Raw genomic sequence first — 18,837 nt, 5'->3', positions numbered from 1 at the left:
ACACTATACGATGAAATTGTATTGTACATTGAAATTAAACGTAATATATGAACATATAATAATTCTATCCATTGTTATAGTTTTATTGTAACAGTTTAGTTAATGTTTTACTAGAAAACGATAAATATACCTAAACAATGGAAATTTTCGAGTGGGAAGGGTTAGGTTGGCTAAGCAGTCCTGTCGTTTTACTTTTCAATATGACGTTTTTATATTATAACGTATTGTTAAACGTAGCAAATAGATGAAATAAAAGATAGTAGAATGTTTTCGAATGAAATACGCAATGCATGGTTCAATCAAGTTTAATTTAACGTAGTGAAATATTTATTTAAACTTAATTTAAAAATGTCACGACACTATTTAGCAACTCTAATAATTTTCCGGTGACAATGGCTCTACTATTTAAATGATTATGAATGGAAGAAACATGCGATAGAATTGTATTGTCAATACATAAGAAAGTCTTCTGAAAAATATAAAACCATGTAATCTATGTTATTGGAAATAATTAAAAAAAATTAAAAATAACGTAGAGCTACGTTATCGAGAATCATCTAAAAAAATATTAAAAATGAAATGGAACTACGTTACCGGTATTCAAGAAATGAATTTAAAATGACACAAGATTACATTACCGATCTCGATTGTTGGACAATGGATTAATTACTTGTTTAGTATTATTTTTCATTTGTTTCTACATAAAAGATTGTCTCTATTAGAACAATAGACGTATCTCCTGACGCTGGGATTGATGAAGGTTTTAATTCACTCAGGTTGAACGCGATCTGTCGAGCCATTTATACGCTAATCATCGCCTACATACTTTTCTATTGGCCGACTTCCGGCCTTTCATTGATGCAGCTTGTGACGTCGATATTGACACCGATTTTGCTATCGACGGTTAATCAGGTCATTGTCCATGCTACCGCGGAATATTAATTTATCCGTTCTCCGCGTGCGGTTTATCTGTGGCCGCAAGAGCCACGGTGCAACTCGACGTCGACGCTGAAACGTAAATCGCGCTGGGACGTCCACAGGAGAATTGAATTAAGTGCTCTCACCTGCGCTACATAAGGTCGCCTGTTTCCTTATGCCCGATGCCACCGTTTCACTTCGGGGTCAAGTTTCCAAGGTCGCGCGAAAGTGCTTCCACCGTAAACTGTCCGCAATCGATTGTAGCCGATCGTGAGCGATTTTCGAAAACACATCTATCCCCCAATTCGCATAGTAGATGTTTTTCTCTTTTACACGATATTCAAATATCGAATTTTAAAAAACAAAAACCGTTAAAAAAGAAAGAAAGAAACACAAAAGAAATTTAAAGAAACACAATTTACAAAAATTTCGAACTTGTTTTGTTTTCGAGTGTTCATATAAAATTGATGGATCAACACGTTGAGCACGATTTTATGGTTACGAATATGCAAAGTGAAAAATATACAATATTATTGTACATAACAATAAATTATTTAATTGCATTCCGTTGTTATTATCGCAGATTTGCCTTACTCAATGCCACCGAATTAGGTAGCGTTATTTACAGTATAGGAATGTTTTTCAAATAATCATCGTTTAATTGAGGCAATTACAGTGTTAAGACTAGATGGATTTTCGTCAGTCATAAAGTAAAAGAGCGGGTGAGGAGGGGCTCACCAATCAAACGGCAAATCGAAGTCGCAGAATAACAATCTCTTCGACTAAAACGGATGAAATTTTTCTAAATAATATTTCGAAGTATGTCTTCCAAAAGTACATCATAGTTATGCACTAAATTTCAAATTCCATATACCACATGAATATTTTCAGTTGAAACGATCTATCGTATGGCTCGCCTTATCTCTCTCCAGATTATTCGTTAAATTTCCCGCAAGCGAACCGTGTCTCGAAGTAGAAAGCAACAGATTACACCATTTCCCTGTACCAGGCACAGTGTTTTGCTGCATCGTTGCAAACGGATTCAAAGCACTCGTTAATTCAGCTCCCCCGCTGCGGTTTCCGCGTCTGAGCTCCCCGCTATCGATCGTATCACCGTAACACGCCTACGCGCGGCTCACACGAACGTTCCTCGGTAATTAACTTTATCGGCGATCGTGTGTGTGGTAACAATTAATGGGACACCATTTAAGTTTGCTCATCGCAACGTTTCCCCGAGTAATCGGCGATTCTGGTTTCTTTTAGCCCGCCGCGAGCCGTTGACCGTGAAATTCGCCACAGCGCCGTGCCACGGCGCGAAGGGGAAACCGACGACGACGACGACGACGACTCTGCTGTTCCGTCGCATCGTAGACGAGTTGTTTAACGACATCGCACACGAATCCGCTAATTGCAGTTTACCCGACCGTACAATCGGCCGCGATTAATAACCGCAGCGGCGAACAGCCGTGGTTCCACGATGGAAAGCGGAAGACTTGAAACGGAATTCTCAACGGACCTTGAAGGCCCCATTAAAACGCGCTTCCAAGCGAGATTTCCCCGCCGTAAATTAAAAATCGAAACTCTCTAGCAGCGTCCGACTTCGTTGTTTCGTGACTGTTCGTTTCCGACGCAATGCGCACGGAGCCGAAATAATTCGGCGAACGTTTCAGCTTGCTTGATTCGATTTTACTGTTGATAATGTGCCCCTGTTTCGTGCACCCCGCCTCGTTCTTGCCTTGGTTTTACTTCTTCGCTTTACTTACTCTGGCTCGATTTTAAATATTAACAGCCGAATAGCCGAAAGGAGCTGCGGTATGGCTACCGAATCGGCTTCTGCGATAGCTTTTTGGACAGTTTTTCGCAGGGTTGCCATATGTGGGGGTGAAGCTCGCCACGGGAAAGTTTGTCAGTATGGAGAAAGCCACCATGGGAAAGTCCAAAGAAGAACTACGTTGGAGATAGACAACTTGGTCAGATTTATAATACGGATGTGATATTTTTCCAGTTTTTGGAAATATTACTTTAGTATGGGGTTTGCGGTTGTTAAAGAAAATAAGGGATTAGGGAAGTCTTAACTCATTGAGGAAGATTCTGCGGCTTTCTGTGTACCTCGGCAGTAGTATAGGTATTGTAAATCTGCGTATATGGAAGCAGAACTGTGAACGACCGTTTTTGGTTTGTATTTTAACCCTTTGCCAGAAACAACTTATAATATATAGTGTTGTAATTAGACTTGAGATATTAAATTAAGATGACCCTATCCATTGATTCGAGAATTATATCTATTTAATAGAGTAAATAGATTAACAGTAGAACTACTGCGCCCGTTAAAATCGTGGATTTTAATTTTCATATTTCGCGATTATTGATATCTTAAAAGTGTTAAATATTCGAAATGATTTAAAAATATATAATTTCACTTAAATACAATAACAAATGTCTGAAGGAATCGAACAGATATTTACTGTTACAATCGTTATAAGGATTACGTATCAATCATATTAAACTCTCGATAGTTTTAGTGTTATTTAACGTTTTATTAGAAAACAATGAATATGTGCGGTGAAAAAGCTTTCGAGTGTGAAAAATTGACTCTCCCAGTACCGCGGAATCATTTAAGGGCCATAGTCTGGAATTACATTTACCAATAATTGACCAAACTTTGGTTACACAAATGTTTTGAACTTTCATTTTGTTATTTTATCGGTTTCTTATTGTTATAGAATGGTATGTTAGTGAAAGAATTGAATAATGCAAAAATGCTCAATTTTCGTTGATTTTCTTGTTCTAGGATAATTAATCTTTATTATTTGTCTACTCATAAATTGGTTACGCAGTATTCATAGATAATTACAGATATCTTGCATCGACGTTGACGAGAAGTTTCAGCGATGTGTAGCGTTGTTAATCGCTTCTACCACATGCAGGTACTTTCTCCGACTCTTAGAGGATTTCTCGGGAAAAATAACACGGAATCTTTCACTTCTTTTTCTACGTGCTGCGCTTTACAAGCAAACACCGAAGCATATAAATATTGACTTCAACCGTGTCTGACATGGTTTGAATAAATTTTCTAAAATTTTAATCTCTCCAATGAATGTAATTTTCTTCGTTACCTCACGGTTCCTGCATCAACGTTTTAATCTTCTTTCAACAGTTGCTTAGAAATCGCTATTCACGATTGAGAGATTGTTTAAGGCGTTCAATTGTTGGGAACATCGTAACGCGAAAATTGAGAGAAATTTAATAGTCATCTTACAACCACATTTGAAATAGAATAGAATATTCTATCAAATTGTATAAAATTAAATGTGCCATTAGAAAATTTCTTTCAAATTTACGTATTACATGTTTAGTATTAACACTAGGATACTTGTTTTCGTCCAATCGTTAACATGTGAATTATCACGGTGGTCACCGGATGGCTTCCAAATCGCTTGGAAACAATTGCAGTCAGAAAATTGGGACTGGATACAAATATTTAGTAACGTAAATAATTAGATAATAATATCGCGTGAGAACTGGGATACGAAATCGCTAATAATTAATTCTAATATTAATATATAATAATTCTGATATTTTCATTAATCCTAATATTCTCCAAAAATCTTTACATTTGTCGTTAGTATGGAAGAGTAAGTAATATTATTCAAAACGTTAACAATCCTCGCGGTAGTCAACAAATACCTACTTTATTTACTACATATCTACTGTTATGAAGAATTATTTTTTGAAATTATGAAACTTTCGCTGACTGTACGTACACACGTATATAAGAGTACATCCCCGGGTAATCGTGTAAGCCCATTGAGATACAGGCATTACCTACGATTCAGGTTTCTTAGTGTTCGACTTACTCTCGTAAGCCGGTCACGCAGCAATGCATTCTCCTCTTTTGTTCCGGCAACTTTTTTCATACATATCAGCTCTTTTCTCTCACGATCTTATCCAAAACTGGACTCACCCCCTCCATTCTCGCTGGTAACCTTTCTCCTAACCCTTTTCATCGACCTATGCCGCACCTCTGTGAGTACCTGCCGTACTTATGATGCTTCCAGGAACATCTTACGTAACCCACTTTGCGTAATCCTGATATTACGCTTTTAGGGCCTATGCACACGTGTTACATGCACCACATACACAGAGGAAATTTCAACTTACACTATATACACAATTAACCCCTTGATCTACAATATCGTGTCAGACTCGTGATGAAAATTTTCAACTGAATTTGAAAAATCTAAGTGTTATTCATTTTCTTTAAGTATAAATGAATTATTACTTCTCTATTATTAATCGTTAACCAATCACGCAGCGACCGTTGTGGCCTTGGCTCTGCGGTTTGGCAAATGATGTAAGATCATTGCCACGCCGTTTTGTCAATCGCGTGGGATCGCGAAGGGATCCATCGATTCTGCGATCGACACTGCGTGATCGCACCGGATCGTGATAATGATCTCAAATATATACAAATGAATATATATGTATATATATATGTTTTTTTTTGGTCAAGTTGTCTATGTGTGTAGCCTGCTCCGATTTTGATGATTTTCAAATATGTTGTTGGGAACATGATTTTGAACAACTTCTTCCTTTATTTGTTGTCACAGGAAGGCTCTAGTTTCTGTGATAATCGCGAAAATTGTTGCTATTACTACAATGAATTCTGTATTCGTGTGTGCGTCTGTCAGAGAGATATAAGTACAACCGTACGTTCACTTAGGCGATGGCATGCATCAATCAGCCCTCGATCTTCGATAAAAGTTCCCGACTGATAACATACAAAGGAAAAAGTTGTTCAAAATTATGTCCCCAACAATATATTTGAAAATCATCAAAATCGGAGCGGACTAAACACATTGGCAACTTCACCTATTTTTGTAATATTTTGTATGTTCTATGTAATGCAATTTATTGTGTATGTGCTGCAGGTGTGTATTTATTTAATGTGTTTAATGCTACACATTATAGAGGAAAAAAAATGTTTTTAAGAAATATTAACTTTAATCATTTTCCTCAAGGGCAAACAGTATTCATCAAACATTTTGTGTAATTTTACATTAATATACAATGTTTCAGTATTAGCCATAACAAATGCATCGGTATATTTTAATTATATCATAAGTTATTTGTTTATGAAATAAAAAAAGATTGAATGGCTATAACGTTCACGCTACATAATCGCCAGCGTAAATCGAGAAAGTAAAATAATAAAAAAAACACGTATTATCAACTTGAAAGTAGTTCATTCAATTATAAGTACATAAATTACTTTTATGAGCATTGACGTTTATTTTTTCAGCGTAATACTTCTCTACAGCAATTCTGGGTGAATTCGAAGTTTATAAAAGACATTTATTCGCCGCGTTTCTGATTTGAAAATTTTTGACAATTCAATCGGCGAGAACATGATTTTTACCATGAAGATGTGTCTCGAGAATAGAGTTGCGAGGTCAATCGGGGAAAGTCGTAGCTATGAGCCGGTTAGAGACATCAGAAAAATCAGTTCTGCTTCTGAACTACCACTCGCAAATACTCTTGTTGACTGACCTACATTTATGTCCACTGATAAATTTCAAAGCAATATTAGATGTACCTGGCTGGTTTGCCTCGAGCATGAAGCCAGCATTCCACCCGGAATGATGTATTGGGTTATATTACGCTTTACCGATAAAGGTTTAATCCCGTACAGATTCGTGAACGATGTTATCAATCATATCATAACGAAACACCTCATTTATTTTTTTTCTCTGAGTATTTTTGTCATTTCGATAATAGGAAGAAACATTCCAAATGAAATGTATTTAAATTTAATCGATTTTCATAAATGTAATCAAAATGTAATTGGTTTTCTCCAATGAACAGTTATTTTTTCATGGATAAAGTACTTTTAACATTCTCGTTATTCTATTGATCCTTATTCTCATAATATTTCGCTGATTTACCTCATATGATAACTTCTAGTTGCCGAATGATGCAAATTATTATTCATTATATATCGTTTAACAATAATCTGATGTTTCACGAAGGTTCTTTTGGTTTCAAGAAAAACGCGTGTCAAGAATATTGAATAAAATTTCAAGGTAATTCTAAGATACGTCGTTAAATCACCCTGAACTGTTTAGTACCCGTGTGCATCAAAAGCGATCGTATTACATTATTTTTCGAGGCGCGTTACGACACATGTACTGTCTAGAATACGAGTTATTGTCCTCGAATGATGCAAATACTTTCAGCAACGGTTGACTGTCGAGATAAAACAGCTCCGGTTACCATAGAATGGATTCTAATTCTATCTGTACCGTTGTTACGACATTAACGCCCGCCTTAATGTCGGTGACGCAACATTCGTGTAAATGGATGCTCGTTAGACCTGAGAAAATACGAATGAGAAAAGGTCTTCCTCGCGGGATAGTTGCATCCCGTTGAATCCTTTTGAAAAGGTCGTGTAGCTTGCCGATCCGTTCGAAGATTAGAATCCATAGAAGTCCGGAGTGCCGGTGTACTTTCAGGATCGTAACATTACGAACTCATTGGATTCCACGTACCGCCTGAAATTTCGTTTGCACATTCAGCAGTTGAAGAGTTTATATATGTCGTTAACGCAATACCATCGGACCTGACAGGAATGTTAAATCATTCATTTTTTCATTTTCAAAATGAAAACTATTACCTTATTTATGACTCATTCAATGAAAAAATGAAACATGAGAAGAAGCACCATCATTTTACAGAGTTTTCGTTATTGTCGTATTTATTAGAAATAAAATATTACATTATTCTTTAAGTTAATCCTTTAATTTGTACAGCCCTTGTCCTATGATTTCTTTTACAATTGTGTTTATTGCAGTAACTACATTTCCACATTCTTATCTAAAAAACAAGGTTATTCAAACGTTATGTTTCGTAATCGGTTCGTATAAGACACGTGCCACGATAGTTGAATCGAAAGCGTATTCTCAGAATAAACATGAAACGTACGAAAAATCACCGAAACTTTGTTTCCTGTTGTTTCCACAATCAGCTTTCCATGCATACACAGTACTTTGAAATTTCCTGTGACGAGGTACTAATTAACATTCGCCTAGAATTAATTACGTACAGGCGTGTTTATACTCCATAACTACAGTGTCCGCTCACCATTATACGGACTGATAAGGAATACAATTTCAACTGTATGAAACAGTTTGGAATTGCTAACTTGACACGCCCACGCAAAGACAGATAATTTCACGTCGGTTTCGGGAAAGTAGAAACGTTACGAGATCTATGCTCATCAACCCTTCCGTTCTCACTATACTACATGTGTAGTTACATCTATATTAATTACAAATTTAAACAATTTGAAAAAAAGATACGATACAAAATAAAATAGCAGAAATTCCAAATGTAACAATTTCTGGAAGAATTATTATTATTCAAAAATAAATAAAATTTGTTGAAAATTGTCAAACAATTTGCGAACCAAAGGGTCAACTCGATGAAAAGTTGATCACTGTTGTACTGGTTCATATAATATTCGAAAATAAACTAATATCGCGTGACTTAGTTATGATTCGAATTGATCGAGAAAGGTCCATAAAGATCCATAGACCTTTTTAAAATATGGAGGCAATTGACCGCTTTTACGTTAGTGAGAATAAAGTAGATTGCATCTGACCTATGCAGGAACAGCCACACCCTCAATGTAATAAATATTCAATAAATCGTTAAGGAAATGAAAAACCTTCTAAGAATAGTCTCAACCGTAAGATATAGAAGAATGTCGATTATTCGAACTAATTGGGAGACAAATCCGTTAGAATAAATGACGTTCCGCTATGTATCCTGAAGTATAATTCAGTAATTCGAATTATTGAATTTGTGAATAATTAAGACTCTAGACGACCTGAATTGCGAAAAATAGTAACTCAGTTAATCGAGAGCCTAATGTAGAATGATTTGGGGGGATATGATCCACTTTCTTAGAAAACACTATTACATTATAAATATCATTTATACTTAACAAAAAAAGTATATTTATAGAAATTAATACATATAAGCAGAATAGTTAAATAGATTTCTCTATAAGATTCAATATACCATTAAAACCAATTGAAAATATAGATATTTGACAATTTAACCCTTTGCACTCGATTTATTTGCAATGTTGTTGGGTGTAAACTTGTATTTATTTTTAATGAAATGAACTAAAGTAATTTACTGTGGTAGAATTTATGGTTTTATATTTATTTTATTTATTATTGTTATAATAAGATTTAATTTTTATAATCTCTTAAAGAGCGGTATTTTTTCAAACAATTTCCAACGTTCTATAAAAAATTTGAATTGTCATCTCCAGCATGACACACGAGTGTGAAGGGTTAAATGAAGTTGGATCATCTCACCCGGAATGCCCTAATAGTAATATAAATCTGACACGCGTAGTCACGAATAAAATCATACGGCAGGGGGTTGAACAGCCGAGCCTCGATGAGAGTTGATCGTGAGTGGTCCGAACCGACCAATTTCATGGTGAAACCTTTTCGATGTGGCCAACGAAACTCGATCAGTGCGGCATAATGAAATTTGCCCCGGTAGTTCTGAACATTCGGCGAACCTGCGAACTGTTGCTTCAGCAAACTGTCGGAATCACGTAGACCCCTGAATTTCTGCCTGAAGATTGTGTTTGCGGTTTCATCGTGGGGATGGTTTCGTCTGGAATCTGTAGACTAGACAAATACCATCCGTCTGTCGAATTGGTGTGAAATTACTTTCTAAGATTCTAATTACGACTAACGTTGCGTTTATATGACAGTCGGCGGCAGTGGTTCACAACCTTCTTCACCTTTTCCGACATTCTACGCCGAATGTTAGCAAAACGTTCGTAACTAATACAATCACTTCAGATTTATATGTTGTAATTGTAAATAAATGGTCCAAAAATAAGACTGGAGTCAATGAAATAATAAGACGAAAGAGTAAAAACATACAATGACTTCAAGTTAATACTTAGTTAACGTAGAAGTTATATTGTGTTCATTGCTACAGCAAACATGTTTCACCGCTAAGAGATCATCCTTATTATACAACTGCAAAACGATCACGATCAGTTTATCCTACTTATGATCCGAGTTTATTTATTTACTTTCTTTGTTATTAAGTACATTATAATAGAAATGTCAATAAACGGACAGCTGTCCTACTGAAAACGAGTTTCATAAATAAAAATAGAAGAATAGACTGAACCTGAATCAGACTTGGTATGCTATAATTTCTAGGGTACGTAACTTGATAAAACATAACACAAATTTTACTAAAAATTGATTAATTCTAAGTATTCTATTTCGATTTTACTATATCCATTAGATTCAAATTGAAATATAAACTTGACTCTTAACATCGATCTCGCATTATCGCGGGACTTTGAATGTACACAGTTTCTGTTTTCATTTTCTAATAAATTAAACATTTCGGTTTTTACAAGTGTCAAAAGGTATATCAATACAATCACCGGCAGACAGACATTTACCTACCATTTACTCGGCTGCGATAGCGTTAAGGTGTTAGACTCATAATTCGCAATTTGATCGGTGTCATTACTAAAGGATCTCGCGTGAAATACTTTTCTGGCAAGGAATCTAGTTTCTAGTGAATAGATACGCGTCGGACGGTCTCGTTTGTGCTCTCGCGTGCCGGTTCTGTGTTAAGTGGATGAGCCTGTATAAGCAGAAGGCAGGGGCGTCGAAAATGACCCTAAAGGTAACGAAGTCTACGACAGCCACGGCGGAAGCGACGATTTTAAGTGCAGCCTGAAAGACATATTTCTGGACGCGTTCTATATTTGTCCGTCGGTGCTCACCTATGCGCAGGAGAGGCGCTGAGCGATTTACGCGTCTGGAACTCCCGGCATTCCGCGCGACTTTCTTTGTGTTGGCCCCGTGAATTCCCGCTGGACGACGCAGACGCCACGCGCCGCCTCGGAATCCTGCTCATGGCACGCATCGAACTCTGATCCTTCGTAGCCGAACATACACCCGACACCCACAAATTTATGGGACACGTCTAAATTACACCAACGCCGCGCGAAGTATCCGCGCGATCGGCGGAATTAGGCTGCGTTTACGTCGCAGCTTTAATACCGGCGGGGAGAGCATCCATCATAGCGTCGATAAAAGCTACTCAAGATAGGTTTATTTAGCACGTCTGTAGCAGAGCAACGATAATCGCATGTTGTTCAGTTTATTCAAATTTGACACGAGAATTCTAATGACTTACAAATTCATTTTCACCGCAACACATCGAACGAACGAAATGTTGTTGGATCTACGAGATGTAAGGAGGCTAGCAAATTAATCGACACGAGAAACGATTTGACCTTCCAGTTTCTGTTTCTTTTAGAAAACTGCTTTGATTGTATGAATAATTTAATTATATGTATATATATAAAAGAAAAATTCGAGACAGATAGAAAGATCGTCGGTCAGATAATAGTGCAACAAGTTAACCAATAACTGTCACCATATTCAAATATTTCCTCATTTATTAATTTATTGCGTGATTGTACACCACGCGACTGTAATACGGATTAAACATTAAACGATGAGAATAAGCATTAAATTCTGTTTCGTTTTCTGCTAAATTATTAACGATAAACTAGTTTCAACAAGCACAGTTGTGAAATCATAGAGTAAGGGGTTGAAGGTTAAAATGGCCATCCGTCATGCGAGGATTAACACCCGTAGTATTAAAAACTAATATTTATTAGGGTTGTAATTGAAGCGGATTCGCAACATAATCCTTCCTCCAGCGTTGCGCATAGTTCTGTTACGGGCAGGGGTCGCCACTGAGATTGATCCTGTTCTTGTTCCTCGATTTATCCGCTTTTACAGCAAAAACCAAGTTATGTGGCCCTCGGCCAGATTCCCGAGTGCTCGCGGTCATGGGGCGTTATAAATGTGGTATTCGTTTAGTGTATCCGCTCTCATCAGCTAATAGCAATAAGCACGGAGATCATAGACGCTGGTCATCTTCACGTCACGTTGGCGTGGAATCGCTCGTTAACGATTCCGTTTAATGGTACACAAACGCAAACATCCTCAGTTATTCCTGTAGTCGATTAATTGTTCTGTTGGATGTGATCTCCGCGTGTCGCTACGGGACTTGCTAAATAGCCGGGCGTGAATGAGAAAAACGGACGACCCCGGATCACAATGGCACAGTAAATACAGCCGACACGATAAGAGGGAAAATCGAACGTTTACCGTCGTCTGTAACTGCTCAATCACTGATGCAGACGACAGACACGGTTCATTACACGGGCAATGCAATTAAGTTGCGGCAAACGGTGTCCGTTTCTCGGGAATTCGACTTCTCGTATGAACGATAAATCTCGACGACGGTTATCCTTTTTCTTTCATTTCGCTGGACGTTCAACCGATGTTACGTCTGTTTTGATTAAGGGTCGCTTAATCGTTGCTGGATGAACCGCCGAGAAACGCTATTAATACGCTACTGTTCGATAGAAACGGCGGGCACGGGGGTGCCAACGTAGCACGCGGAAATGCGAGAACTACGACATTGTGGCGAATACTTGAGCGTGTTGACGAATGCGAGCAACTTCGTAAAGTAACAATGAAAGGAAGTAACAGTAACTAGGTGTAAGGTATATATTAGACTGTCTCGTTTTCTTCCTTTTTCAAGGTTGCCCTCGATCACGATCATCGAGTGATTATCTTACAGTCACTGCACGGTTTTCGTTGTAAGTTTAAAGGTTCTCGTTTAACCGAAGAATTTTTGTGGGTATTATTTATTGTTTACTTATTGAATTTTCGTTATTCACTAGTAAAATGACTTTTAATCTGATCTAATAATTGAATAATCATTTGTCACGCTACTGGAAAATAAATTTGCTCTTAAACAGGCATATATATATATATAGAGAGAGAGAGAGAGAGAGAGAGAGAGAGGTATATGGGTTATTTGTTTCTTTTTACTCTGTGGCGATTTGTATTCGGTCATTTCTTTAAATGAACGTGAACTGATTTTTCACTTTTATTTTATCTATATCTTAAGTAGTTGTCGCTTCGCACACATTGTAGACTGATTGTACGAGACTTGTTTCTCAATTAATGAGAAAGAAATATAGTGTTTAATAAAGCTTTAATGAAAAACTCGCCTACCTAATTATCTGAATATTTAATCGTATATATTAAATTTATGTGTATGTATTTACTCTTTATGGCTTAAATGATATTATAAGTTCAGTGGAGAAATTATAAAATTCCTAAAATGAAAATCAGAATTGTTTTTATTTCATAAATAAGGGTGCATGCTATATAAAGATAGCATACGCTGTTCTTATGGTTCTTTTTATGCGGTTTTTCATTATCATGTGAGTCATCTTCCATATCATGATTAATCGACAGTTCAAACAAACTTACTTACTTTTGTATTTTCAAGAAAATTCTGTTGGTGCGTACATTATACATGCATATTGTATGTCGAATGTACCTAGGCCCTAATTTTATCGAATCATTTAATTTCTGCAATATTGTAGTTACTGAGCCATGACACTGTGAATAAATAATGATCATTGGAATCATGTTTTCAATAAAACTGGAGACCTTGAAATTATCTGCGAATTTATTTCATCGATAACTTGGCGGTGCCTAATTTTGTAAGTAGTTTACTAATTGTTATCGAAATGATTGCGAGACATGCTTTTAAAAGTATTATCTTTAAAAGCCTCTTTTTTAAATCTCATTCAATGTAGTAGAACGGAGATATTAATTAAGGCCTCATTAATTCGGACGGAAGTTGATAATGTTTACGTACAATAAAGAAATGGCCGTGCACGTAGAGGAGAAGCAGTTGAGAACATTATAATATGACAGCGGAAGGGTTTAATAAGTACCAAAGTGTATGTAATACATATATATTAAACATTATGGATAATTATGATAATAGAATTACGCATTAATAATAAGTGGTTGAATATATTTCCATTGAATGCAGAATGTGCCATTCTATTTTCGTATAATAAATACTTTATGAATGAAATTACACGAAATTCCACTCCACGAGCTTTCAGCTCCATATCATTTCAGCTTTTAAAAAGTTAATACCAACTTATCCACGTTTGGAAGCAACTTAAGCTAATACAGAATCCCCACAATTATATATAAAACTGTATATGTAATTATATATAAAATTGTATAAACCTCATACTTTTCTAATTAAATTAAAAAAAATCTCTACAGTACATTTCGTGGCAGTCAACGTGTTACGCTGTGTGTTTTTTGAAACAAGGAAGCAAAAAGCAGTTGGAAACTTTCCGCTAGTACAGTAGATAACGTGATTTATCATTTTCCTCGGCCGCTTCCATCAGCAGAATTACTTCCTCGAATTTTGACGAAGGATGGAGCGCTGCGGCGTTGAAAAGAACCGGGAAAACTGCATCGTAAACGTATCAATTGTGCTTCGAGCCACGACCGCCACCTGTGTGTACGTGTGTAAATACACAAAAGTGGCCGGGGTGAGCGCGCGCGCGTGCTCGTGAGCACCCTCCCGCTCGGCTGCATGAAACCTGCGCGCCACGAGGTGAAGTTGCCAGTGCTATTCGTCGCCGCAGTGCGATACGGTCGATAGAAGAAAACGTGGTCAACAGTCTCCGGTGGTTGCAGCTGCCGCAGACATTGTCGCGACGCCTCGTTCCCTCCTACGCATCGTCGTTCCGCTCCGTTAGAAAATTCCCCAATAATCGCGCCGCGTCGTGGCGTCTCATCCTGCCCACCCCTCGGCACAGAGGGTGGCCACGCACACGGTGCCCGTGCTCCGGTTCATTCCGTCCCGAGATGCCGTGCGCACGTCGTCATGCCACACAGACGTTCAGACAGAATGTTTGCGAATACACCGAGGCAAAAGTGATCGGTGAGATTACCTGTGAAAAAAGGGGATAAATTTGACAGTGTAACGATCGATCTGTTTTTCATTCACATCGACGAGGACGCTGTCACCGCAACCTTCGTTTGTTCCCATTCAGTTCTTCGGTGACAATTGAAAGTGTCTGTTTTTGCGGTTTCTTTCCTATCTGTTTTCCTTTTTTGCCGATTACGTGAATATAAATTCTTGGGTAAATGATCCAGTATGATGAACGTTTTTTGACCACGAGCCGGCTCGTCCAATCGAAGGCGAACGAGCAGTTGCATCGGTCCCGGCGAAGGATGCCAGGAACGCTACGGGAATGCAATGATTCCGGGCGACGCGTTCGAACGTTTACGCGGCAACGCTGAACTATAACTGGTCCCGCAAACAGAAACGATCGACAGCGTGCCGCGTGGCGAGCCGTGACATTGGACTTTCGTGGAATCTGTTTACGCACGAGGCGACCGGAGAGTGCCCTGTCAGCCTGGTTCCGAGCGCCACTGCAAAAATCGTGGCGCACGGAATCCCTGGCCTTGATGCTACGCGCACCTCATCGATCACTATCGACAACCGGATTAAACCGAGCCAGACCAGCCTGTGACGATCAGGAGGATCGTCTTTTGTGACATTTGCACCTCATCGCCACGCAGTCGAATGATAACTGGTATCTCGACTGGAATTCCGGTGCGGAAGCTCTGACCATTCATTGGAACCAACTTGGGAAATTTCGAGGCGATATTCGGAGCTGCTGGTACACATGTACCAGATGGAACTGTTTTTCATTGAATTGTCATTACGTCAAACTTCCATGCCAGTGTAACAATCACTCGAGGCTCAAACGATACTTGGGACGCTGGAATAATTGAAAGCTCGATGAGATTGGACCGAAGTTGCATCATCCGGATGCAACCCCCCCTTCCCCAGCGTTCCGAGTAAACTATGTTGTGGTTCTCGAAGGATCACTAAACCGGCGTAGAAAAGTGTGACGGTCGGCCTGGCGCCAGGGGGGGTTGCCGATCGATTTTCGCGGAAACGAGATGAGAGGAGGGAGGATGTTCCGGTTTACGGCGTAGAAGTTAGATTTTCTCGTCCAGTCACGTGCCAAGAAGCGTAATTCTGCGACGTGTAGGGAGGGTTCGGGTCGTCATCGATAGTAAGGAGGACAACGGCGGGGCTGGGAGTGGGGTGGTGGGGGACTTTTCCCGAGTGGTGGTCGCTGGCGCCTCGACGTCGTTGTGGGAAATCGATTTATAGTGCCCGCCACCCCGTTGCTGCAGTACAATGACCTCCAAACCGGGAAGGTCCTACAGCGTGAGGTAAGATGATCGCGGGTAAGGGTGAAGGGGAACAAAGAGGCGGCGAGGAACTGACGGAGAAAATAACCGCTTCCCTTTGCCATACGTCCCGACGTCTACTACTTTTGCTCGACGTTTTTCTCTATTTTACTTCCGGTCCCGACTTTCCGTGGCTGCATTTTAAACGGCGCACGGTCTAAAGTTAAGCGCCGGCTCGAGGTTCGCGACTGCGATCGGCCCGCTGCGCCGTGCCGGCATGAGCTACCGAAAAATTTGTTGCAGTTCATTTTCACATGAATCAATTGCTCTGTTCTAGACACTAACTTTCGTTTTATTTTCACACGACTGCTATGGGAATATTGAGCGTTTTGTATGTTACTTATTCTTTCTACTAAAGATATATAGAAACGATTATTAACTATTTGATATTGTAATGCTTGTGTTAAACTATTATTTTGTTACTTGCACTATTGAATATGTTTATTGTACATTTTTATTGTTTCTTATAATGTGACATTCAGCTATTGGAAGTGATGCTATGTGTTCAGAAGTTTCACGGACTTGCTTTTAATGTAATCTATATTCTCGTGCAACGAAGGGTAACTTCCGTTTTTTAAATTCGGTTTCATCGTGAGTACGATAAAAGGTTATTGTTAAATTCTACCAAGTTAGGATCTAGTAATTCTATTCTAATTATTAGACGGAGCTCTTCTACAAACGCAATTTATACGCAAACAATTACAATTTCATAAGATGGGTTTACTTCTCACGAAGGAACTACAGGTGTTAACTTGGGAAAGATCGATCAGTCTTACGTCAAAGATCCAGTCACTGAGCATTTCGGCATAAATTGAGTCTACAATCTTTGTAATTACCTGAACGAAATTACAAAACTCATAAGCGCGTTCGCGCAAAAACGAGATGCAACATATGAAAAAGCATTGCTAATTTATGCCGGAAAATAAAATATTAATTTCTTTACTAGTATAGAGTTAACATCTTGTTATTTGCAATTCTAATCGCATAAATTAATTATCTATCAACAGATAACTGTTATCTTTATGCAAGTGATTTCTATGTATCATGCTCAACTCCGTTAAAATTATTTTACGTTCGTGGAACTTTTCTTTACCGTAATATGTATAATACAAATTTTACTCCATTAGTAATTTTGATTAATAAAATAGACTTATTTGTAATGTCAAATAGCGTAATTTTCTTTGAACAATTTATCCTATCAATACAAAAGAGTAAAATGGAATTCAGCAGAAATTATTTATTAACATTTAAATACAAGTAAATAAAATTATTTAATTTGTTAAATACATTCTTGTATTTAAAAACACAAGTATCAGAAGTTATGGAAGTAATATATTGAACTACAAATTCTTGCGACGTTTGTAGAATAATTGATAGAATGCATCAATAAAACAGAATAAGTTCAAATAATTTCTTTTATTGACACATTCGTGGCAGACATTACAACCACGAGGCAATTCATATTTTCAAAGCATATACAGTGAATCCTTTAACTGAATACGTTTGAATATAAAGTACGAAGATATTGGTATAGAAAGGGTCATTCTGTGATGTAAATAGTATTCTTTTTATTTGACATTCTAGGGGAAATTTGAAGGCCAACTTAGCTCTCTGAAATAGAGTATTATACATTCGTATGTCACATAGAGTCATTCGAACTGCGGGTTCGCAGCACAATGTATACATTCAGCTAGCCGGCTTGTCATTCTACTACAATGAATAACCTTCTTATGAATAGAAATGTACTTACAGTATTCTATTTATGCAAATTAAGTTCACCTTGTAGTCTTTTCAATATTGTCATATACAAAAAGTTCCATATATACATTGCATAATGTTTCTCTCTACTGAACAGCATTCATAACAGTAAGTTTTTAATATATTCAACGGTTTATAAGATACTTCGATGTATCCAGTTGAAGGAAACATCCTCTACAAATAGCGTATACTTTCTCGGAAGCCCTTCCCGAAATATAAATACATTTCTGCTGTAGTAGGTACCGTATGATTTATGTATATTTAAGTCACGCTTGAGAAAATTGCTGAAAGTATCTTTTTCTGCAGCAATATGCACTTCTCATTTGACGTTCCAGTGACTATCGAAGACGATGGAAAATTCCTTCTGTATATCAATATATTATCTACACAAATGTAGAATAATCATTCTGGTAACACGTTTTTAACTATGACAAATTTAGGTACAAACTGATTTATTGTATTATATAGTATTCTAAATGTTTATTTAAATTCTGTAAATTCTACGTGTGAACAATTATTCGAATCCGTTTGCGATGTAAAGTGACATTTTGTTCTTAAAAACCGTACAGTGACAAAAGTATTCGAACAACAATAGTCATAGCTTCAGATTCAAGAATTGTATAAATGTTACATTGAGCTGTAAAAAATTATACATATCATGGAATAACTACCAATTTAATTATGAATTAGATATATAGTGGAATATAAATAAGTAAATACATAAAGTATGATTAATTTATTATGAATAATTAATATAATATAATGTATCTCTCTCAGATACATTTGTCGTTTAAATTCGTTCCGATGAGTGGCCACAGAGAGTCGACTGTTCGCTGCTTTTTCCTCTTTTTCGGATTCCCACTTAATTTCTCGTAGCGTTTCCGGTTCTAAATGTTTCCAGTGACTCAGCGTATCTCGATAT

At 37.6% G+C, this 18,837-nt stretch overlaps 1 protein-coding gene across 5 annotated transcripts in view; it reads left to right on the top strand.

Moving 5' to 3' along the window:
- LOC116429696 (uncharacterized) overlaps positions 1 to 18,837 on the top strand; it is a 71,564-nt gene that overhangs the window by 2,809 nt on the left and 49,918 nt on the right. For 4 of the 5 annotated variants that reach the window (XM_076371627.1, XM_031982931.2, XM_031982930.2 and 1 more), the window contains exon 1: positions 14,822 to 16,139. The exons of the other annotated variant lie outside the window; for it this stretch is intronic. In XM_076371627.1, coding sequence (XP_076227742.1) covers positions 16,105 to 16,139 — 35 coding nt within the window. In that variant the 5' untranslated portion in view covers positions 14,822 to 16,104. Of the gene's footprint in view, positions 1 to 14,821; positions 16,140 to 18,837 lie in introns of those variants that run through there. 5 annotated transcript variants of the gene reach the window in all.

Source organism: Nomia melanderi, chromosome 10 (assembly GCF_051020985.1).
Source record: "Nomia melanderi isolate GNS246 chromosome 10, iyNomMela1, whole genome shotgun sequence".
NCBI classification, from domain to species: Eukaryota; Metazoa; Arthropoda; class Insecta; order Hymenoptera; family Halictidae; genus Nomia; species Nomia melanderi.
Note: the sequence above shows the minus strand (reverse complement) of the source record. Positions and strands in the feature narration are given on the sequence as shown.